The sequence below is a fragment of the Apostichopus japonicus genome, chromosome 4 (genome assembly GCF_037975245.1).
Source record: "Apostichopus japonicus isolate 1M-3 chromosome 4, ASM3797524v1, whole genome shotgun sequence".
Classification (NCBI taxonomy): domain Eukaryota; kingdom Metazoa; phylum Echinodermata; class Holothuroidea; order Aspidochirotida; family Stichopodidae; genus Apostichopus; species Apostichopus japonicus.
In genome coordinates, this window is record NC_092564.1 from 7,165,984 (window position 1) to 7,191,286 (window position 25,303).

At 38.2% G+C, this 25,303-nt stretch overlaps 3 protein-coding genes across 8 annotated transcripts in view; 2 read left to right on the forward strand and 1 right to left on the reverse strand.

Annotated features, from left to right (window-relative positions):
- The window catches only part of LOC139966307 (histamine N-methyltransferase-like), an 11,885-nt gene extending 1,758 nt beyond the window's left edge, over positions 1-10,127 (forward strand). For 2 of the 5 annotated variants that reach the window (XM_071969164.1, XM_071969166.1), the window contains exons 2-4: positions 5,773-6,111; positions 7,407-7,727; positions 9,385-10,127. In XM_071969164.1, the coding sequence (XP_071825265.1) occupies positions 5,889-6,111; positions 7,407-7,727; positions 9,385-9,734 (894 nt within the window). In that variant the 5' untranslated portion in view covers positions 5,773-5,888 and the 3' untranslated portion in view covers positions 9,735-10,127. Of the gene's footprint in view, positions 1-1,039; positions 1,063-5,338; positions 5,451-5,538; positions 6,112-7,406; positions 7,728-9,384 lie in introns of those variants that run through there. The other 3 variants (XM_071969167.1, XM_071969165.1, XM_071969163.1) reach the window with 3 other exon arrangements.
- A 639-nt stretch (positions 10,128-10,766) lies between these two features.
- LOC139966309 (uncharacterized) lies at positions 10,767-14,392 on the reverse strand. Of its 2 annotated transcripts, none has more exons than XM_071969168.1 (3): positions 14,304-14,392; positions 13,007-13,243; positions 10,767-12,528 (listed from the first exon to the last, which is right to left on the reverse strand). In XM_071969168.1, exons 2-3 carry the CDS (start codon positions 13,231-13,233, stop codon positions 12,309-12,311), a joined length of 447 nt encoding a protein of 148 aa, XP_071825269.1. In that variant the 5' UTR covers positions 13,234-13,243; positions 14,304-14,392; the 3' UTR covers positions 10,767-12,308. The 2 variants fall into 2 exon arrangements, with proteins under 2 accessions (XP_071825269.1, XP_071825270.1); XM_071969169.1 differs by having other exon boundaries at positions 14,243-14,359.
- Positions 14,318-22,811, forward strand: LOC139966306 (HSPB1-associated protein 1-like). Its single transcript, XM_071969162.1, has 6 exons — positions 14,318-14,626; positions 15,318-15,511; positions 16,144-16,280; positions 17,077-17,329; positions 18,500-18,616; positions 20,171-22,811. Exons 1-6 carry the CDS (start codon positions 14,401-14,403, stop codon positions 20,699-20,701), a joined length of 1,458 nt encoding a protein of 485 aa, XP_071825263.1. The 5' UTR covers positions 14,318-14,400; the 3' UTR covers positions 20,702-22,811.
- Positions 22,812-25,303: the final 2,492 nt, after the last annotated feature.

Consider the following 25,303-nt stretch of genomic DNA (forward strand, 5'->3'; position numbering starts at 1 on the left):
TCAGGTGGTAGAAAGTGTTACACTTACCTTAAAATAGATCAATGTTCCAGACTTTTAGTTGAAAATTGGATCTTAAAATCTAACTTGAGATACTTTCTATTGCAATGTAACACAGTGCATGGTTTTTACATACATGATTCTTGCAAGTGATCTGTGACGTCATCATGACAGATCTTCTTCAAAAGCTTGACTTTTGCAATCTTCTCTGTTGATTTATCCTTTATCTCGGATACCTTTGCCATATTTGCCCTAATATATATCAATGTTCGGTATATTTAGAATTCCATTAAAAGATCACACTTTCATTTCAACTGTGAATGAGTGAGTTAAATATTTATAAAAGAGAAACCAACACATTTTCAGTACCATTTTGCCACGATGGCATTATTCACTCTGCTGTTGCCAGACGCCATAATTCAAGAAAGATCAACTTTGAAAATTGATATATTCGCCATACAAGATGCTATGATGAAAGATGTGGTTTTTACGTAGAGGTGAAGCACTTTATAAATATTGGTCAAGGGAAGCGGGGTTCAACTTCTGCAACGATTCGCGTCATGAGACCTTTACGAGGATACAACACACAGGTACATCAAATGAATACAAACGCACAATATCCTATTGTAATCCTTAGGGTAAATACTATTTATTCACCATAAAGTAAACATGGATAACACTATGAATACTTAAAAAACAAGATAAATCAATGGTAGCCGTCATAATTGAACACTTAGGCTATGGTTTACTATATACCTATGCAGAAGGTGCGTCAATATCATCCTCGCAGGACGGTCCCTCAGTTTACGAGTACGTCTATAAGAGTGGGGGTGCATCTAATCCGTTCTCTCGGGTCACAGGACCATGAGTAGGGTTTCCGGCGTCTACCAAACTCTCCTAAGGGCCTAATGCTGACATTGACCAGTCCCTCAGTAAGATCATGTCGACTATACACATGCACCAAAACTTAAGTACTGTGTGAATTTAAAATTAATACAATAAATTTCTAATCATTTTCTGCAGCTCGTCTCTACTGCAGATGTATGGCAGCTTGGAGTGTCTTGGGTGAATGGTTACCACATATTGCTAGTATTGCCAACACAATAAGTAATATGAACAATGGACAAGTGGTTAACGATCTCCCTCAATAAGTAAACAAATTAACAAACAAAAATAAAACAAGTATGAACTAATATATACCAAGCCCAAATTGACATGGGTAGAACCTCCTCAGTACCTAATGCATGTACAAGTAAACAAGAATAATAAGTAAGGGTGACATAAGAACAGTGATTTAGCATATGCAAGTTTCAATCTGCTCACCTCATACTGGGTGAAACATAAAGATCATATATATCTTATACCATACCTAGCCGGCGGCATGACAATAGGTAACACTATAAAGTATATTAATAATAAAGTGAACCCGCAGAGACATACCGTAATATGCAACTGGTCGCCGAAAACACAACTACTTGCCTATGTTGCTCACATAGCAATAACACATTGCTTAATAAATAAGTGGTATGTCTACCCATAGTCGGCGTAGCAGTAGCCTACTGATCTTGGAATGTCGCAATATTATATGTAGCTAGAAGATGGTTTCCCTAATCCCGCTACGAACACATCCCGATCGAGGCGAGTGATTAACTGTATACAATCATTATACCCTCACATGAGGTTTACTACTATAAGCATAATTATTTAGTATATACTAACGGGAAAATCCCTCGGCTAATAACACTCAACAAGTAGCATACTAACTATATACTTCAACCTATGCACAACTACTGACTTAGACCAAAGATTGCCATGGTAACTAACACATTTTGTTAGGATGCAGGTAGGCCTACCTTAGCATTATATGGGACTAACAGTAGGCTACAAAGCAGAGACGTATCACCTAGCCTATCTGCTGTAACTGGCCAGGTGGCGTCGGTACCAATTAAGTGTGACCCACAGGGCTAAAGACATGCTAATGTTCTAACAAAAGCTCAGTAGTGTATTGGTCCACAAATTACACAATATATCAATATGCTTAAAAACATATTGCTATCACTCTTTCAATATAGAGGTTCACATGAAGTTGAGTTATTCCATAATCACCATGGCAACTAGTAAAAGTGTATAGTATTGTATCATGGGATTTAAAGATAGCTCGAATAGGCGATACTTACTATCAACTAAATAATAAATGCAGTTCAATTTCATTTTATGGACGTGCACCAAACTTATATTAGATGGTCTAATTTTATTCGTGATTATAAACCTAAATTACAGCAATAAATAATCATACAATCTACTTAATTCCTTATTCACGATGATCAAATACACTATAGATAATATCTTCTTTTTCTTAACAAGTTTAACCATCTGAAATGCCATAGATGGATCCGATGCCTTTGTGACTTCACGATATAGACCCGCCATAAAATTCTAGATTGTATTTTATATGTATGCATATAGGTACGTAAGTATACTTGGCAATCGTGTACTTCAGTCTGTGTATATAGTTAAATGTATAGATATGAATTCCTGGCTACATGTACCGTAGTTCTGGCCCGCGCGTGAAATATTGTTAGAGCGTATGGCTTCACAACCTCATCCAACCCCGCTCCCATTCAGGGACGCAAACACCTGTTTGCTATGGAGGGGCTAAGATGTTATATTGTCCTTGGGCCACGGGGGCCGGATCTAAGGGGAGATGGTTCTGCCAGTCACATTTGTTGGAAATGTTTTTATTTTGTTTTCCTTGCTGGATAATGTCAGGGTTTATCACTGGATAAAGTATATGATAATTCACAGTATATATGATAATTCAATCGCTGTTCAATAAGGGAAGGTGTGAATGGATGCGTCACATCAATTAATATACATTTGGAGTTAATTAAAAAGCGGGTGTGGGTGTGTGTGTGTGTCCTCGGATCGGATTTCTAAGGAATCACCACGTCCTCGAAAGAATGTTATTGTTATCGGGTATTGTTAAGTTTAGGGTACGTGGATTTGAACAATGGGAAAAACAATGGGGTCTTCGGTCTAAATGTATAAAACACACATGTGAGCGTGTGTGTGTGTGTGTTTGTTTAACATGCCAACAAGGGACCCACTGGGTTGGGGCGGGGGCAAATGAGCCGAGTGGGTGGGCCGTGTAGGGGACTGTGCCTCAATATTCTTAGTTAAATCATTGAGGCACTGATAAATGGGATAACAATGAAACTGATTTGCATATACTATATGAAACATAGATGGTGATAAATATATTCATGAACCGTAGTTTCACGTAAGAATGTTTAACTGTTGACGCATTTTAAATCTTAGGAGCTCTCTACGCATCCGCGATCGTGCATGTACGTGACGGTTGAAATCAGTCTTGTGTTCTTGTTGAAAGCCATTTCTTCAATAATTGCCAAGAAACTTGAGGTTGCACATGAGGTTGCACAAAAAATCAGACAAAAATGATATGATCATTTCGCTAATACTAATTGAATAGCGCATACTGTCCAGGCGTTCACATTATCGTAGGCCTATTTTCATCTAGGAAGTGAAAAATTCACGGGGACAGCTACCCCTCCCCCACCCTCCCCGCAGGCTACGGTCCTGTACTCGGCATCACCTATCAAATTTTTGTGAACAAATTGTGAACATAACTACTAAATTAGAACTTGAGGTATAATGAGTAATGAGTAACATGGGACCAACACGACTAGCAGCTTAGCACCCAGGCTCATCACCAAATACGTATGTCTCAAAACTCCTATGTAATATATAATTATCTCATAAACCCTAAAAACTATCATGAATAATGGCATTGCTAAACAAACTAAATATACATTATAATTTCCATGTAGTATTATATTGCTCACATCACATTGTTTGAGCTCCTTTTATGAGATACACCAGTCATTACGAGCCTGATAGGCCTATCGCATACACGAGTCAGGCACTAAACATGGGGAGGACATTTGATATTGTGTCCCCCACCCTTCAGAAAGTGGGGGAACGTGTCCCCCTGCCCCCCCCTCCCCTCATGATCGATGCCTCTGATTGCTGTAGCCTATAGGCTACAAACGGTTGGTTAGATACAACCATTTTGCGTTAAGCTTCTCTGTGATCAAATTCATGGTAAGATTGTTTGTCTTTACGACCTTTACACGTTATCGTTGTAGAATCTTCAATACGTTTCATTTGGAGAATATTTTTCCGGTATAACCAAGTCAGGGGGTCAAGGGTTAAATTAATCTACAGGAGTATGGAGTATTTATTTTATACACTTCACCAGTAATAAAATATACAAAGGTTACGAAGAACTGATGGTTAATATAGCGTATATGGCATTGGCTCACACAAGGCCGGCGGAACCGGGGGGGCACAGGGGGCACGTGCCCCCCACTTTTTTCCTCAGGTTAAAAATGTGCCCTTTTTCTACATAAAAATTTCTAAATAAAAAAGAGTTTACAAAGCGAAACCCACGTCGATTGAAATATTTCGGGAAGTTTTATATGTTTACTACCATAGGCGTAGGAGCCCAATTTGATTTAGGGGGCTGTAACGACTTGCCCGGAAAATATCACCAAAATTTTTCGCGCGCTCCGCGCGCGTTCAATATGTTAATGTGCATATCATATAGGCATGCGTCGGTTATTACATCGCATGCCAATAACATACAATCATTCGCCGTGTTATTACCCTTCCATATTGGTTATAATTATTGGGAAAGTCGTTACAATAATAATGATTATAATAATATCAGTTTAACAATTGAAAAACATGTAGCAAATTATTTTTCTTTCAGTAGGTGCCCGAAAAATTCCCCCACCGCCTCCTACGCCTATGTTTACTACCACAAGGCTTCTAACATTCTGATGAGTGCCATTATGCATATTCAATTTGCCAAAAAAATGCTAATGCATTTCCAAAAAGCATTGCTTTATTACATTGTGACTTTGTAAAAAGCAGAAGCCATTTATAGCCTACTATGAGTATAGTTTTAATATCCCATAACATACCCCATCCTTTCGTATTATATTTCATTTGCTTTCATGCATGTATCGATCGCGTGTGCAGGGACTTTATACTGATTTCACCTCATTTTGTCTAGAAAGAAATTTTTTCCTTGTTTCCCAATTTGCACATTGGATATTGCAGTGCTAGTATGCATTGTTTCCTTGAGGGGGGGGGGGGGGGCGTTGATGGAGTGAGGTGTATACGCAAATAAGATAACACAATAAGAGTTATAAAAGGTACTAAATATCAGGCTGCATCAGTCCAATCGAATTTCTGCAAAGTGCCCTTCGACGTTGGTGCCCCCCCCCCCAGATTAAAAGTGCTCCCGCCGCCCTTGGGCTCACAACGAGAATGGTTTTAACATGTCATTCGTTATGCAAATATCATCTGTGACACTATCCTAGATCCAGCCATATATAGGCCTACCAAACACACTCGGTAGTTTGAAGGTGAGTCCATATACATGTATGTGCACATGCAACATATATAGTTTCTTTTAATGACAGACTGGGTATATACTCACTAGGTGGACAATACAGAGAGGAGGGCGCTACGGCTAGACAAATATTCCAGCCTTACAGTATAAAGGATACTCCGGTTATAAATCCCAACTTTGCCCAGTCACCGAAGAACCGTGCACACTTCTCTACAATACATTGACTTCCCCAACTTCTTACCCTTTCAGAGGAGCAGAATAGTTCTCTGCAGCGAACATTTAACATTAACGAGTACGTAGTATGTTTTATTATTTTATTTTTAATTTCTCGACAGTCTGTTGACTTTACTACTAACGCAAACCAGAACTCAGCTGTCATAGACCATATAGTTGGCTACTTCAAATTCAGTTCAAGTGCAACGAGAAGCTACTTCCTGATAGTCCGTGCAAAATGGCAGAGCAACCGAGCCGTCAATTGAGGAGTATTTTTCACGATCCAGATTACTACGCCAAATCATTCCGAGCTTACTCCAACCTTTCCTCCAGGCTGCATGTGTTAAAATCATGGATCGAAAACATCTTTCCAATGAAAGTCGTGGAAACATTGTCGGCGAATACGGCTAGTGGATCATCTTCAGCAACGTTAAGAATGTTGGGCGTCGGCAGTGGAACAGGTAAGCAGAATGTGCCGGAAAGGGTGGGGAAGATAATTCAATTGGTTCATCATAGACTAACTGATAAATTATTTTGACATAAAATTTAATTCAAACGTTGCGACACATCGCACCATTTTGAGTCTAAGCACCTATAACCATGTAACCCCCCCCCCCTCATCCACACACACCCCAGTACATAGATCAGTAAAGGTCGGATCATTTGATCTCTACTAACGACCACCCTGGGTCCTCCGCAGTGTCTTGCTCCACAAATCTGAAGCTCTTTCCCTTAATTGTAATCCCTCCTGATCGATAACCACTGTAATGTATGACCTCACCAATACTGGATCCATGACTGTTCACCAAAAAACTCTAAAAGGAAAATTGCTTGTTCTCTGTTTTATTTCGTTGCTCATCTTTCTATCTCTCCCTTTCTCTCTTTCTCAAAGTCCTTTTATAAGTTGTGTTCTGTCTTACCCTAATTTCTCTCTGAAGAACAGTTTACAACTCACAACTGTCTGTAGAAACACCTTATTCTTTAACTCCAAGGGCGTAGGAACCGGGGGGGGGGGGGGGCTGGGGGCGCCAGCCCCCCCAGTGAAAAATGTGGAGGGGCGGAAGTATCATTCCGCCCCCCCCCCCCCCGCTTCGCAAGTCAGAAAACCCCTTTTTCATTTCCAAATGAGAAAAAAATCTCATTTGGAGCACCAAATTGCATCTAAGGCCAGGTGAAAATACAAAATTAAGTTTACAAAATGGAGTGGGTGTTGAAGTGTGCTATATTGCACCAAATTGCATCTGAGGACACCTGGAAATGCAAAAAATTCCAAAGGGGAGGGGGACACCCCCTCCCCCTTAGACCCCTCCCCCAGGCCGGCCATCAGTCTTCAGCCCCCCCACTCAAAAGTACCTTCCTACGCCACTGTTTAACTCAATACAATACTTGATAATTTTTCATAACAAAACAGAATGGTTGGGCAAACAATAGGATGGCATTTTGAAAGCATTTGCCTATTACATAACTTAGCAGGACGGTGCAAAATTGCTAGAGTGCTTTACTCTCTAGAACAATGACCCATTAGCAAAAAGACCATCAATGTTACAAACTTATATGAAAACCATGCAAATTTTTGTTCCAAATTGTCATAAACTTCATATAAGTTTGAGCTAAATTTTGTTGATTTCTGTTGCAGTTGCCATGTAACGTATCTAGCATTTTTCTTGTGTGTCACTATGTAGTCTCGTGCAGTTATTGCAAAAAAATTCATTCTCCTTTTATTTTCTTCTTCTCTCTTGTTGCATTATATTTCTAGGTGAAGCAGATTGTGATATGATATCGCAACTTCTACCGATATTTCCGAAAATTTCTAACACCGTTTTAGAACCCGCACCAGAGCATATCGAAACTTATAAACGACTTGTTGCAAGTCGTAGTTTTGCTGGTTTAGAATGGGATTGGCGGCAGCAGACACTTGATGAATACAATAACGACAGTGCACAGACTAACAGGGAAAAGTTCCATTTTATTAGCACTATCCATTCACTGTACTACGCTGATGATGCTGAAAAGGCTGTAATGAATATGTATGACATGTTACAAGATGGTGGCGTTATGATGATCATAGTGTTAGCTGGTGAGTACGAAAGCTCATTAGTGCCATTCGATTATTTTTTAATTCGTAGCAACGAAAACACTAATTCGTTCCAACAAATTAATAATTTAGAAAACGTAGCAATGAAGTGACTATTCGTAGCACAGAATAAATACCGGTCTTTCGTGGCAACTAATTATTAATAATTTTTCGATTGGCTTAAATTGGCTTTCGTAAGTTAGGAGAGTATTGCATGTCGCTATTTTATTCCCACCCCCCCCCCCTCACCCGGCAATATCATCCGCGGATTCTTTCTTCCCTTTATTTCCTCATAGTATATCCTGTTTGCCGTCGGGCTAATGAACCATCTGAAATTCAAGTTTACCTACGACACAGAGAATTTATTCATCGGTTCGGGAGTATAGATCTAAAGTTTTTTTTTCTAATTTGGAGACTGACTTCCAACGATCCAAGGCATTAGAGAGATTACCTGAGAGGAATCGCCCATTACTTTATTATTTCATTGATTGGTCCCCCCCCCCTCCTCCCCGTGGGATAAATCGAAGTAGGTTACTGTAGGATGTTTTGCTTTACCAAATAAAAAGACAGAGAGACACCTTCGTAGACCTTACTTCTTTTTTACATATACCAATTTAATTTGGTATATGTCGATCGACATCGGTATATGTCAACCTATATTATACAAATAATGAATGGTTTCCATTCGTGCAATAGTGCAAATATTGCATGAGTCGAAAGATGGAATGTTCCATTCAACGAGGCGCAGCCGAGTTGAATGGAACAAATCACATCTTTCAACTCATGAAATATTTGCACTATTGCACGAATGGAACCCATTCATTATTTGTTTTATACAACATATTATATTAAGATGGGTAAAATGCATTCATGCAACAGATTGTTTTGAACAGACAGGTTTCTCTGCTCTCTTACCGTTGAAAAAAAGTGCTACCAAAAATTATAACCCATGGTTCTATTTCATAGAGTGGAATAGAGCGGATTTTGCATGCAATCAACGAGCAATTGACCAATCAAATGACCAGAATACAATTAGGTGTTGTATAAAGAAAACTACCGATCATCGACCTCATTAACATATTCGATTTCAACGATTTAAGGAATGCTCTGTTGTATTCCAGGATATTTAAAGTTCCCGTTGCAAGAAGGCATGTGACCTTCATAGTTCACAGGAGTGTGGTAAGACATTGGTAACTGCAGCCTGAGCTGTCGATCATTCTCGAACGTCGTTTATATGAAATATGTTAATGAGGTTAATAGATGATATGTCCATTTCAACTGGCATATACCGAATTAAATTGACATGTACCGATTTAAACTGACATATATCGAATTAAACTGGTACATCTCGATTTTAACTGGTATAATTAGATTTAGATTGACATATACCGATTTAAATTGACATATGTTGAATTAATCTGGTATATCTCGTTTTAAACTGGTTTAAGTATATTTAAATTCACATGTACCGATTTAAATTAACCTATGTCGAATGAAAGTGATATATGTCGATTTAAACTGGTTTAAAGTAGATTTATATTGACAGATATCCGATTTAAATGGCTAGGGCTATTTGTCGATTCCGCATGATGTGTCACAAACGGCCCGTCATAGGCATAACAAATAGATATTTATAACGTCTTTTTCACCTCTCTCCCAGATGATGGCGGATTTGGCCGACTGTGGCGTCATTTTCCGATGTTCTCAGATGACCTTCAAAGTCACATTTTGTCCGATACAGTGAAGGATATCTTGACTACCAATGGGATTAAGTACGACTTGGTCAAGCAGCCATCACGAGTGGACGTGTCCTGTTGTTTTGAGGAGGGAAATCCCGACGGTGTATTAGTCTCCGATTTTCTTGCTCACGTGATAAATGTTCGTGAAAATGCACCCGCCAATGTGGTGGGGGAGTTTTATGAGTATCTGAAAGGTCCAGACTGTTCTATTCAGGAAGGAGGGAGAATAATGTTTAATAACTCGTGGGATGCTATTCTTGTGAGAAAATAGATCAAGTTAGTGAAGTCACCGGCCTGTACGGAGCGGGGAATGGGGTTTGCCTGCCAGAGAACTGGGACCGACAAGACACGTAATGAGCTACCGAACTTGAATCTATGATATCTTATTCCTTATCATTGCTTAGTATCTATCACGGAGGTGACGTCCAAATTCATATGTTTTTAAGTGGCATCCTCCCCTTATCCTTGTATTCTTCACCCACACCCTTCCCCTAACTGTCTTGTGAAAAATCCTGTGCATCTCTCCTTCACATTTGATGTATGATAACATCTATGTACAAGGTAAACAGGCCTGCATGCGAAGTCCAGTCTTTGGAAAATGGCAACACAGAACACATGAATTTTCATTTTACTTGTTATTATAACCACTTGATAACATAGGAATATTTAGCATGATATTTTTCTCTTTTCTGTACAGAAGTGCTGGTTGTAATGTGAATCTATCAATTGTACTAAATTCTTAGTCCCAGTCGACGATGTGGGTATTAACTACATCTGTCGATGTGGTGACTTCAAAATTATGAAGGGGACGACAGGGGGAGGGTGGTGGGGTGGAAGGGGTCGGCATTATATAGAGGTAGGGCATGTTAGCAAAAATAACAGTATTCACTGGGCACACAGATGTGATGAAAATCACCACAGAACCAATGAAGCTAACCTATCGCTTTCTCCACTGAGGATGTGAGAGGGTGAGGGGGGGGGGCATGGATTGGCTTTGTAACATTTAAAATCAGAAAACTATTGGCAATATCTCATACAAAATATATCATAGCAGAAAGTCTTGACGAGCGGAAGACATAAAGAAATGCTTCTAAATTAATTCTGCAGTAATTAATCTTGGCAATACACAACACAAAATAATCTTTTCTCCACAAATATATATATAATTGTTGATAGGTGCAAACATTTTCTGGTGCAACAACAAGTTGAAAAAAGTACCACTTTTCAGTAGGTGTGTTTGTCGTGCTGAAGAGAATTATAAACTACAGTTATTTGAACATAATTTGATCTTACTGTTTTAAAAAAAAAAAAAGCTTTCTCTTAGGGTAGAAAAATATTTCTTGCAACTATAACATCAACACTAGTGCATTTTGCACTTTGGTTTTGGTAGTATTTTGGTAGTATATTGGATAATCATACCATGTGATTTTCAGGTAACAACTATCTCACGTTTATCAATATTTCTGTGAATAAACGTCTATTTACACCTTTAAAAACAACTCTTAGACTTCATATTCATATTAAAGTTGCTTGGTGTTATTTCACGCTGCAAAAAGCCCACTACAAGAAAGTCCAATAGCTTGACTTGACTTTCATTTTGAAATAACACAGAAGACATTAACAATATTAATTCCAAATTTGTGATTTACTTGTGGTATAAACTAATATGAACTTGATCAAGTGCAATCTTGTTTTGAGTATTAACCAGCTTTGATCACAGTGTTGATACTGTAATCCCAAAGTATGTCTTAAAGTCTCAATACGTGTTTGCTGAAGAATTTCTGAAATCAAATTTCCGAAGCAGATTGTGGTATAAACTAATATGAACTTGATCAAGTGCAATCTTGTTTTGGGTATTAACCAGCTTTGATCACAGTGTTGACTACTGTAACCACAAAGTATGTCTTAAAGTCTCAATACGTGTTTGCTGAGGAATTTCTAAATGCACTCTAACCAGGTGGGTTTAATGGAGCAAAGCTGTCGCAACCGATTCACCGTTGAATCACTGTGACCGCCCATATCAGCATGTTCATTACACAGATGTAACCTATATACACTTGTATAGTCCACTTTTTTTTACCCAATTCCATGGAGGAAACTTCTGAAAACACCTGTTTATTCATTGCAATGGGAGGAAATGATACAATTTTGCAAGCTACATCAGTAAGACCGAAAGAAAGATACTATTCAAGAGAAGGGACCTAACACAGGCTAGCCACGAAAGTGAAAGTAGTCCTAGGCCGAATGGTCGTAAACAAAACTGAGAGATTTTATTGGTGCATGATCTGTTGGGCGGGGCTTGCAAATTTTGATTGAAGTTTGTAGAATCTACAGACTCGTTAATAAATCTGGCGAAGTTTATACAGCTCAAAATGTTGAACGACAGATAACTCAATTAAAATAATGAATATTGATATGGAAATTGCATAGAAATGTGTCATTTTCAGGGAGAATTTAGTGCAGTAAGCTGGGAAAGGTCGGAGTTTAAATTTGGCAAACATGTACTGAGTCTTTAAAAGGAAATTGCAGTGTACTTAAACCTTTTCCGGCAAATCCAGTTTGCCAAGTTTGAGTGACAACGCAGAGGAATGTGGCTATACACTTAACTACACACACAAATATCTCACACAGTTTTGTCTTGAAAACAAAAAAAAAGCAAAATTCTTAACTTGGATCTTTAATAGCTCTACCAAATGGTCAAGCGCATCCAACTTTGCAGTTGTCCATCTTTTCTATTCTCAACATTAACAGTGTTACTTGATGCATCATGTCCACTCACTATCAAGGCCAGCAGGATTCTGCTGGTTTTAACTGTCTTTGAATCCCTGTAGTGGTAGCCTCTGCTTTACATATAGTGTTTTGTATGTCCACTATCAGGGCCACGACGGTGCTGCTGCTGGTTCCACTGTCTTTGATCCCTGTAGTTGTGGCCTCGATTGTTGTGGTGTGATCTTCTGTCATACGATCTCTGATCCGGGTAAGGCTGGTATCTTTGGTCATGTCTTTGCCTGTGTCCTCCGTGGTGTCTTCTATCGTCGTATCGTCTTTTGTGTCCTTGCCTGTGACTGAAAGAGAGCAAGAAACTAATACGTTTCAATATTTGCAATTTTTTTGATATAAACTAATGTTCTTCAAATTTAAAAGAAGCATATTGCAAGATGATTCACTTGATGTTCTTTTGACACATAACAATGGATATTTTATAATATTAGCACCAACAAGAAACTCTTTGAAAAGCGTCAAAGTTGGGGACCACCAAAATTAAATTCAGAAACTTCACGAATTTATGCTTCTCGGAAACCTCCTCCCTGAAGACCTCTCTCCACAACATCTGCCTGTGGAGGGTTGCCAAGATGATGAAGGGGTCGCAAGCAATAAATTGTGAATGCCAGTGATCTACATCATTGATGCTGTAATAGCTTGTATAATCTGTGAAAATACAATGTTCTGAACTTCTTAATTAAGGCAACCTAAGAAATTGCCCAATTTTTTTAACCAAAATTTCATAAAATAGAGGCATGTTTCCCTGAGGAAGAATCTTACTCTGAATTTCTTCGATCATTGTCTCTGTATGATGGTCGACTGTAGAAGTTATCAACAATTGGTGGCGGATCTCCTTCTTTCTTCAGGTAGGACTGGAAGTTCGGGTCACTTTCTGTATAGCGATCTATAAATTCAGCTTCAAGAAGAGCAAGGGCCTCAGCATATTGTTCTTGGAAAGTTTCAGAACTTGAAGTTCCTTCAGGTTGAGGGTCACTATCTTCTGACATTCTGCTTCATCTGAAAGCAAAATAGGAAAGAAGAGGTTTGAAATTAGGAACAATGGCACTAGAGGAGCTATTAAACAGGAGGAATTAAATCATGGGGTTCCAAGCTGCACGGTACACGCATCGTGAAGTGCCCCGTCCTACTCCGTATATAGTAAAGGCTTCATAATAGCTGCACCTTGGTAATTGACGCACCCTCAAATATTATTAGCAACGATACAGCAGGCAACCTAAACTGTTTGCAGTCAAGCAGAGAACTACATGTTTGATGAGTTTTAATCCATTTCAGGTATATGCTGATCAAATTATGGTTTTATTAAGAGCCTTTTAACACCCTCCCCCTAGCTTTGCACATTTTTTTGGCAATTCGGAAATCTTACTCCCTACAAATAACCAAAATTACCTCAATATGATACCACTACTCTATGGGACCTGACCTGTCTAAGCTTAGAGCCTCAGACTCAGAGCATAGCAAACAGCATCCAAAGTCAATGGATGTATACTTAGGCCTACACAAAGTTAGGGGTATGAAAGAACTTGACACGGCAGACATTTTGTGATCTAATTCTGCTCAATTGTACAATAAATATTTTGAGATCATTACATTTCTGAGGAACTACACATATGGAAAATGGAGATATGCTGGGCTTGCTTTACAGAGTATGCCCTACGGTTGGATTCTGAATGAACCATAATTTTTTTACAAAAAGTGCAGGGTTGTGTAGCATTACCCAAGACATTATGGCCAATTGCAGATAACATATATGCAATACCATTATCCTATTAATTTGCACAAAACACATGCAACGCTTTGATAGCGATAGCCAAGGACTGGCATAAGCATGTGTAGTAAGTTGAATACCGACTACTACTAGGCTAGCCTAACGTTAGGCTACGGTAATATGAGCATGACAAGTATGAGAAAGTTTGATCTATTTTATGAACTAAACAACAAACTGTGTGATTACGAAACTGAAAAACTAAGTTCGAATTGAATTTCAGTTAGGCCTACCAAAATTTCATTTACGGTTTTACAAAAAGGATTGTGCACACAGAATGTAGTCACTACTCACAAAATACGTGGTTCAATTGTGCGAGAAATAGCACGCCAGACGAGGAACTGGAATAAACGTCAATAGCGCCACTGTAAAAGAAGCTGATAGAATTAAAATGGCTGCCCCCATGAATCACAACAACAAAGTTACTTTAGCTAAAAACAACCTTGAAAAGTTCAAAGTAAGCTGCGGAATTGATCCGGAGGATGCCAATAGCCCACATGTTATCCGCGGTGTAACGGAAACTTGGCCATGCATTTCATGGTCCGTTTCCAAGCTTGGTGAATTAGTTGGAAACAAACTTGTGAAGTTTCGAATTGGTCTTCGGCGAATTCGAAACGGTACTTCTATTCATTTCTATTGCACCTTGTTCCGTAGTATTGTATTGTCATCGATATTCGATATAAATTATCTGCTTCAAGAATGTAAAACGTCCTACAATAATTGAAATGGCATGTTACAGTACAGCCTACAATATCATAAGTTAGAATACTGAAGCTAGGCTATGTAGTATGTGTAATACTAGTAATAAAGCTTTCAAAACCAAACTTACTACAATTTACAAACTGCTATAAATCCACTGAAGAGACTGTGTAAGAGAGTGTGTAAAGTCAGGCCAACTAACTTTTACACAGTAATAAAGATTTGTCTAAAGCCTATATGCCTATCGTTTGCGAAATTTGTAGACTAGGTTACGATCTGATATAAGTTATAATGTACAGTAGCATATATGCTAAACTGTCATTGTCAACAGAATGAGTATGCATGTGAATTAATATCATCAATATATTGTGTTTCACATCGTCACAATGTAGTTGTACCAATCTAATGCTAATAACTTTCACCTGAATTTAAAGGGTCATTATTTGGAGTCACTGCACAATCCAAGCCAGTTTGGTAGCATCAAGAGTACTTCGCTAAGTTGGCTTATATACTTTTTACTCTTTACCTTAAGCTTAATATACATTTTAGTTGGCTACAGCAGCTTTCATTTGTTTGTGAATGTGATATATCTGTTCCTTATTTACATAGGTAAAGTTCTGTGGGAGAGCCTGTGTTCCTATGAAGAAGCAAAATTGAGCGATTTTGAAGAATGGTGTTCGCTGTCACAGGGGACACTATCTCAGCAAAATCCACTCCGGAAATATGACAGGGAAAAGTTTTGGTGCTATGCTGACTACAAGTATATGAAGGATCTCTTCTGTGATAAGCAGCAGATATTTGAGGTTTGCCCCTATTATAACTTTGAATATGATCAAATTTTTGCAAAAGCCTAATTAATGACTTAATAAGTGTATCTCCAAAATGGAATGATGTTATTGTTCTCTGAGGGGGAGGGGGGTTGTATGGGTGAGGGAGAATCATCACAAGCATATGGACTAAAACATTTGCCCTGTAATGGTTTCCACTTTAATTATTTCTTCTTGTTCATGCAATAGTGTATTTATCCTCATTTTTATCAAGTATCAGTAACTTTAAAGTTGATTATAAGAGCTGTTCCTTATGTGCATAGGTGACTTGTAGAAAGAAACATAGGAAACATACCATTCAATGCAGTAGAATAAATGTTCATCAGTAAATTTTTCTCAAATTGTTTAATATCTACATGACAATATGAAGCTTACTCCATGGACATTCAAACACCACAAGACGTGACATAACTGACATTAGGCACAGGTGACAAATTGCTGTCATGCTCTTCAAATTTTCTGAGATGCCCTGATCCATTATTTCATTCTGAATAACTTTGTTTACCTAGAATTTGACAATGCTGACAATATTGAAACAGCTACATTAATTTTAACTCTTTCTCTCTATCTCCCCCCCCCCACCTCCTCCCCAACTTCCTCTCTTACAGGCCATTCCATGGGATTCTCTTGGTCTCAATGGTTACAATGGTGAACAAAGCACTATATGGATAGGTTCCAGTAGAGCTCACACAGTTTGCCATCAAGATGCGTATGGTTTCAATCTTGTTGCTCAGATTCAGGGCAGGTATGTTCAATCCCCCCCCCCCCCCAATTCCTGTTCCTTCCTTTTAGATTTGAAAGATTGAAGGTAAACAGTGCTTTGTACACAGGTGGGCCGTGTACTCAGATTTCAACAGATCTGCAAGAATATTGTTAAACTCAATTAATGCAGCTCACAAAGCTTTTGATAATATGAGAACAATGCTTTTTATCTGACCATAAATCAACTAAAATTCACTGAATGACTGGAAGGTAAAAACTTTGGGGAGTTTGTTCGTGTATGGCCTACTTGTAGTAAGATCAATCATAGCATATGGACAATGGATTACCGATTGGATACAATATTTCACAGTGGCTTGCAGGATCAAGCTCTTGCCCACCCTTGATGTAGAAGGTTTGGGTCAATGATCACTCCCGTAGATTAAGAGTTATAGTTCTGTTAAAATAGTCTGAAGATTTGATAATTGAGGTTGAGGTTCCTTTTCAGACCAGAAAATACCAGTCTCAGTTACATTCATGCTAATCAACAAATTCAGGTCAATTAGAGTGCTTTTTGGAGATTAAGTCAACTGTAGATCTGGAGAGAAAAAAAACTGTTTCTGAACCCAATAACTCACAAAGGTCAACTAGTTGACTCATAATATAAAACAATAACTATGTTAATCTTTCTACTGAGAAAGTGTTAAATTTGGTTTAAGGCACAATTGAACAGCATTGTATCACACGGCTTGTTTTTTTTCCAGTAATTTGGTTAGTTGTATGAACATTATTATTAAATACTACTATTATTATTGTTCATATTTATATATTTTTTACCATAGGAAAAAATGGTATCTTTTTCCACCAGAGCAGACGGACTGTTTGTACCCCACACGTCTTCCATACGAAGAGTCAAGCATTTTCAGTGAGGTGAACATAACAGAGCCGGATTTAACCATTCATCCTAGATTTCAAGATTCCACGCCACATGTGATTGTCCTAGAACCCGGAGATGTCTTGTACGTGCCTAGACATTGGTGGCATTATGTGGAATGTCTAGATACCAGTATCAGCGTAAACTGCTGGGTAGAACTGGTAAGTATGAATTTGAATTTATTGTCCACAATTGGAAATTCGGCTTACACAGGTCGTTAATGAAAAACAAAAATAAAATAAAAGAAAAGCAATAGTATAAGTATCAATAGACTGCGATAAACATACAGTAATACAAACATATATACAGCAAGTCCTACAAATAAGAAATTAATATTCTCACTTGTGAATTATATATATGGATAGAATTAGGCACAAATGACTATCTGTAGCGAGCCCTAAGTTTACGTGGGGGCATAAACGCAGTCCAGAGCGGTTGTAATTGTAGTGCTCAAACAAAGGGTGTGTTGGGTCTTGCATGATTTATGGAAGTGGATAATGGATTTAAACTCATTCATTCATTGGTGGATATATATATATAACTTCATTCATTCTCTTGTTCTTTCATTCATTCTGCAAGCATTCATTCATTCAAACACTTCATCCTTTCATTCATATCTGCCTTCATTCATGAAACATTCATTCATTGAGCCATTCATTCAACTTATTCATTCGTTCATTCATCGGTTTCCTTACTTGCTTTATTTAACCCTTGATTTTAGTTACTTTAAATGAGTTTATTTAAATCTTTGTTTCATAATTACTCTAATCCTCAGACTCATAGGGGTATAAGAAAAACCTGTAAAATGGCTGTACTTATGTGGTTATAAAAAAACAAAGTAAAATTAATAAGCATATATCATTTTGAAAATTGCCCACAAGGGTTGTTTGTTCAAAGTTTACCAGAAAGGTAATCATCTTTCATTACAGAAGTCAAACATGCCCCACCTTTGAATTTCATTTCTCTTGCATTTGGTCAATCCCTTCAGTTGGTTGCTTATATGTTTTTTGGGTGAGTTTTTATCTGTAAATTCTTTTGGTATGTCTTGATCAATCTTCTAGGCTAGAATATATTAAAAATTATTTGTCGTTATCTCTTGTCCTCTGTGTAGCTGGTTAGTTTGCTCGCTAAACCTTTTCATAATGATCAAACAGAATTCTAGCCAAAAAGTCCAAATTAAACTAGTCTGTTTTCTGTTCTTGATTTACTTGTAAAACTGAAGTGTCAGATTAGGATCCTGTACTGACTGCATATTTACATTAAGAAACAAATTCTGTTGGTTAGACAAGAAGTCTTGTCACAGCTTTTCCTTCTGTTTTCCTCGCCCCTAGGAGAACGATCATCTGAGTCGATTACACGAATCTGTCACAAGGATGTTAGTCTACGGACTTCTCCATCATCACCCGCAGCAGAATGATCTTAATCCTGATTGGTTAAATCCTACAGAGGTGAGGCTCTACCAACCAATGAATATTATCACCATAGTTCTTAAAAGATGCCTACAGCATCTTTAATAGGCACATGATGTAAATAATGAACCATTTCAGCTTTCTGACTGTCCTGTGCTCATGTCTAGAGTTTTGGGTAGGATGAAGTGATGTACATGTCAACATTTGTCAATCTTGAATATGCCACATTGCAAACCATAAAAAAACAGAAAGCCAGTAAGCTTTGTGATTCATTGCCATCAAATTTGCTCAAAATTCAAAATATTTGTAACTATCTGACTAATGTAGAGCAAGGGAGTTTAAATTTGTCCCACATATTAAGTGAGAACCAGATAAAAATTTGAGAAATCCCTTGTGGGCATCAACGACTTCAATCACTCATAAAGATTTTACAGTATAGAATTTTAAGCCAAATATCCAAAACAGTGTTCATCTTTGACATATACACACATTTTATCAACTTTGAGCTAGCAAACCCCTTTACATAGTTTTTGTTTTTTGTTGGGGGATGGGGGGGGGGGGGAGTTACATGACATTGTATATATAGTGTGAAATACTTTTGAGAAAATGGCCAAGTTTTCCACCATTCGAGATAACCGGTTGATCCCTTGAGCCATTTTGCATCCATTTGATCCATTTGAGAACACCTGTTGAACCCTTGAAGCTCAGAGGGAGAAAACCTTATAGGAGGTTTAAATGCACATTTAATGCAAGAGTATGTACTCTGGAGAAGATTTTATTACCTGGATGCCAGGTACATATCATTGATGACCTATATAACCCCTTCACAGGACTAAACTGAACTGAATATGACCAAACTATGTTTGCCAAAAGAAAATCATAGCATTCAAGTATTCACAGATTAATTGTAGCTTTATTTTGGAGTTATCCTTTTTAAAAGGTTTTCAGACTTTGATGCCTGTTGACCTCATGTGACCTTTGGCTTCTACCAATAGGAATCCTGAACTCACTAAGCTGAACTCACTAAGCTGGATATACATACTAAGTATTATGTTCAAGAAAGATGTTCTACTTGTGTTAATTTATTTACATGATTTTCATACTTTCATTTCAATTTTGACCGCAAGTGACCTTTGACCTCCACCAATTTCGATAGGGTTCTTGTACTCAATAAGCTGAACCTGCATACCATGTATGAAGTTCAAGAAAGATGTACTTTTTGAGTTATACTGTTCACAAAGTTTTCAAAATTTGACCTCTGTTGACCCCAAATGGCCAGTGAACTTTACTGAAAACAATAGGCTTCTTGTACTTGATAAGATGGATCCGCATATGGAGGTTATCCACCATTATTTTTTTGAGTTACCCTGTTAACAAGCAAGTGTCATATACTTACGCACGCACGCACACAAACGCCATCACCATCGCATAGATTCAAACATGAAGAAATCAGATCATTCGGAAACATGAAGGACTCAATCCTCATTTGAATTTTAATTACTTTTATGATGAATTAACAGGGAGAAACTCAAAACAACCATTACTTCACGTTTTTTTTTCTTTCTTTTTTGTTGTCCTGTTTTGATTCTACAGACACTCACATCTTATAACACCAACTTATTATACTTGGAAAATTCTCTAGAGATTTTGAAGCAGCTGAATGGCCAAAGAAAAGCTAAAGGAGAAGCCAGTGATAAATGGGATGGAAGAGAGGCAGGAATCTCTTTTAAAAGCCACGAGCCAGTAGAGAGAAAACTCATGTCAGCTGATTCATCTGAAGAACACATTTTGAGAGATGGAATGCTACTGGATGATGAGAAGCAAGGCGTCGGTCAAGTTGTAAAGGGTGAAGATATGGAGAGGAAGTCATCTAAGAGAACTCGTTCCAAACTCAGTCTTGAGAGTAGAAAACGAAAACAATGTGCAATGACAGTTTCTCGGATTCCTCCGATATCTGTCGACGAAATGCTCGGATGCAAGTACACAGAGAATGGGGGAGGTGCATCGAAGGACAAAGATAGAGAAGACCGGGGTATCATGGAGGTACTTACTCAGTGTGTGACTGATCCTAGGGTTGTTGCCATGGTTACTGATTTATTATTGGAGAAATTGCAAAATAGGTGACAAAAACTCTGATCTTTAATGAAGGAGATCACAACTCTCTTAAATGTTATTATCAGTGCCATGATTAGTATTAAAGAACACTTTAAAGCCAAATGTGAAAAAAAAAAACAGAAATTATTTGAACGGAATCAAATTCATACGACTCTTCCAAAATAAATACTATTTTTTTTTAAAGATGACATATGAGGTAAAGCGGGAGTTTTTTTAGTTGTTGTCAAAAACGGCTTACGTATTATGCCAAAAGAAAACACATGTGTGTGAAATCAATGTTGTTTGTAGGTCAGGTTCCCTGTAAAGAAACATTTCAAGCAATGTTTAAAACAGGAGTTTGGGGTGCTTATGTAAACCATCTATTCTTATATAAGTCAAATTCAAAAGATACGTTTTTTTGGGGGGGGGGGTGGGGGGTGAGATGTATGTAATTAGCACAAAGAAGCAAAGTGTCAAAGACTAAGCAGACTACAATTGAATGGGAAAAGTAAATACTTCCTACTGTACTTAATGTTTCCTATGTTACAAATAATTTGTACGGCTTCTCAAGTTCCCCTATTGCAGCCCTGGTTACCCAGAATTGGCAAAACTGTGCAAATTGGCATCCACATTCAAAGAAAAGTTTGCTTTAAAGATGTTAGAACTTGAAAACTTAATGGGAAGTGAGTAACAGATTTCAATAGATCAAAGCAAACCTGTTTGTATTGGATGGTGTAGCTCAGTTTGTTTTAGGTTGTTATATATGTACATGTTATTTTATTATATTCCCTAGAAGTATGCATTTTTCCCACACCCCCCCCCCCCCCGATAACGAAAAAGCGGGTTATCCAGAAGTGCTGAAGAGGCGAGAGTTGTTATTTGTTACCTGCAAACACTGGTATAATTGTAGCACTTCACAATTAATTGCTAGCTTTCAGCAATTTGTCAACCTCTTATAGGTACTGTTGTACTGAAATGTGTTTGCAATTGATTAAGGTAAGACACCCTTGAAAGACTCTTCACTGAAACTTATTTGTTTTGCTATTAATTAATGATTCTAGGCGATTATGTTCAATGTGTAGCCCACAAAACAGGGGTAGATCCAGTATTCTGAAAAGGAGAGGATGTGGCCTGGGTTTGTGTACACTGACTTGTATGTAGGAGAGTTGATTCCCCCCCCCCCATCCTGCAAAGCCCCCCCCCATAAAAAATTAAACATGCACTCTAATGACTACTTATATTTTATTTTGGGGGGAGGGGGTTGATACGGGAGGGGGTTGATACGGGAGGGGTACACCCCTGAATCCACCCCTGCAAAATATGGTATCATTTATGAGGTGGCATACTACTATTAGATTTTATATATAGTCCGCCCGAATGTTCTCCTATCTAAGGAAAAGTGCCAAAAAGCAGTACGAGAACATCTTTTTTGATATGTTATCAATAAGGATCTAGTTTATTGTGACTTGCATGTTGAAGAGCATGAATGGAAGTACATGTGGTGCAAAAATTGGGTAAATTGAGGTAATTTTAGACCCCTTTAAGCCTCCCAGGAGCAGTGTACGAAAAATTGTTTGCTACTGAGTAAAGAGGTTTGTTTACATGTGACGAAAAATTCAGGCTCTCAAAATATCTGCATGGTCATGGTACGGAAAGTTGGTGGTGCCATGAAAGGCTGACTTGTGAGCTATCCAGTGATGGGTAGCGGTTAGCTAGTGAGAACTATCTAGACTTCGAGACTACAATACTTTTGTGATTTAGTGTGTACATCAATGGGGCTTTTAACAGGCGTATGTTAACCGAATTAAGCTGACTTGGCCTTATTGAGCCATGCGTGTAACAGGTTTGCTAATGAGCCAGATTGTAATGAACTGTTATTGCAAAAGATTTTTTTATTAAAATTAAATGCCTTTTGAGAATAATTGTCTTTCCAGAGCTTTTTGAAAATCTATACCGAGTTTGAAGGACACTAGAACACTTACTGTATTTATGTTTATTAAAAATATTCTCCAAATTATGTTTTGAGTAAGGTAGATCAGAGAATAAAATATATTATTATAATTATTATTATATATTATAATATTATTAATATATTATAATAAATTTGTTTCCACAAATCGACTTGAAAGGTATTTTCATTAATATAACATTTTCCATTCATTGTCACCACAATAAAGCTTTTTATATGGGAAAATGGGACTATTTATTTTGTCCTCAATAATAAACAACACGGATCTTGTACTTACTAAGTTGAGGTACCAAAGGAATTTGAAGTTCAGTCTAAAGTTTATTCCAATTGGGGGATTATCATGTTGGCAAGGTTTAAAAAACTTTGAACTTATGATAATTTATGACTTTCTCCACAAAAACAACAATATAATCTTTTCACAATGTGACTGAGGGGGACCTGCTAAATATGAAATTCGTTTTAAGTTTTACATAGGGGAGTTTTCATGTCTACAAGGATATCAGACTTTGACCTCAGTGAAAAACAGTGGTTGTTCTACTTTGTTGTGTGCTCCACCCACCAAGAAATTATTCTGAACCCCTCCGTTCTGTACGAGTTTTACAAGCTACAGTGTCACATACATACACATGTCTTGAAGTCATCAAAATAGCATAGATTCATTCTGTATTAGCAGAAACGCATAGATTAATTCTATCTTTGGCAGAAATGCATAGATTCGTTCTGTATTAGCAGAAATGCAGGTGCGTATCCAGGGGGGGGCGTTGGGGGCGCGCGCCCCCCGGGTAAGGAAAAGAGAAGAAAAAAGGGAAAAGGAGGGGGAAAAAAAGAAAAGGAGGAGAGGATAGAAGGGAAAAGAAAAGGAGGAAGAGAGAAAAAGGAGAACAGGAGGGAGTAGAAGATAAACGCCAAGACCTCGGGAAGAGAAAGAGGAACAGTGATAATTACAGCGTTGACCCCTATAATATACACAGGGTAGCCAGTGACAGATCGAGGATTACGGAGGGGACGTGCGCCTCACCCTATACCCCTTACACCGACAACTCCATTTTTTACGTTTCCATTTTTGCTCTTTCACTAATGTATCTATATATATACTATATATGGTCTATCATAACGCGTGTGTGTGTATGGACGCCTTAAACAATTGTGCTATGGAACCAACTGTGGCTGGTCTTGAACTCAACGAGTCGTCGGGGAACATGACGCATTTCGGGAAGGGGCGACCGCCCCCCCGAGCAAATTTTCTTTATGATATCGCTAGTAATTTCAAAAAAGACAATGCTTAGATGCAACTTACAAGGCCTGGGAAGTGTCATTTCCAGCGATCTGGGAGGCATTTTAGGCCAAAATTTTTGGGTACGCTTCGCGCCAACACATGGTGGCGCTACGCTTAGATAGTTTGCCTACAGGCTTCGCCATCCCTTGGCAAAGCAAAGAGCAGATATCACATCATATCAGTGAGCATGAAAATGCATGTTCCAGGGTGAACAGCCTCAAAACTGTGTATCTGTGTAGTAGGAGCCCAATTGGACTTGGGGGCTGTAACGACTTGCCCAAAAAATATAACCAAAATTTTTCGCGCGCGATGCGCGCATTCAACATGTTAATGTCAATATCGTATAGGCAAGCATCGGTCATTACATCGCATCGTGTACCGTACGGTCCGTGAAAGTTGCGCAGTATACCGCCGGATGCTAATGTAAACAACGAAATGTCTTATGGAGAAAAAGCATACAAGTCCAATTATGTCAAAACTCTCTTTTACAGTGGTAATGGCGAATTAGTCGGCCAAGCTTAGAACTTTATTTTAATTACCAAGGAGATAATTTTTAAACTATTCATTTCCTTAAGCTACACCATTGCTATTAATTTTTCTTTCAGTAGGTGCCCGAAAAATTCTCAGCATATTGCCCGAATTTTCAGGGGAAAAAATCTGGTTGGGGGGGGGGGGCTGCAGCCCCGCCTCCTACGCCTATGTGTGTAGTGTTCGGTTATCTGATATCGGGAATATCTGCTATTTTTCATTTCCTTCAACCAAGTTTTATAATAGCCGTTATAAGAGGTTGCAATATTTCTACACCAATAAATTAACTGTGTCTGAATTTTAGAAAATTTCCTCACCAACATTCTTCATCATACTTCCCTCTACTCGTGCAATTTTGACCTGTCTGTTAGTGCTTGAAGGGGGTTTTTCTATATTGGTTGTCCATAGATGACATTTTGTGCAACATTATGGGTATGTTTTCAAGTGATTTTATTCACGAGAAATCTGAATTTTCAAATTCTCAACAAATAATGGGCTTAAAACCATGAAATGTGGGGCTTTCGGATATTGTGGGCCGTGACGTAGAATCACCTACAAAAGCAATGATCCACAGGACATGCAATCAGGTCGAACATGATGTGTGACTGCTGACAATCTTCAAAAATGTTATGGATGGAAAAAAAAACTATTGGGAAATACTTGGTTCTCAGGCAAAAGTGTACATCTGGTTGGTCATTTTCAAGCCCGAGAAGTGCCATTTCCGGTGATCTGGGGGGTATCAAAACCAGAAATTTTCTTGTACGCTCCGCGCCAACCGATGGTGGCGCTCCGCTTAGATAGTAATTCGCGCCCCCCGGGTTAGAAAATCCTGGATACGCGCCTGAAATGCATAGATTCA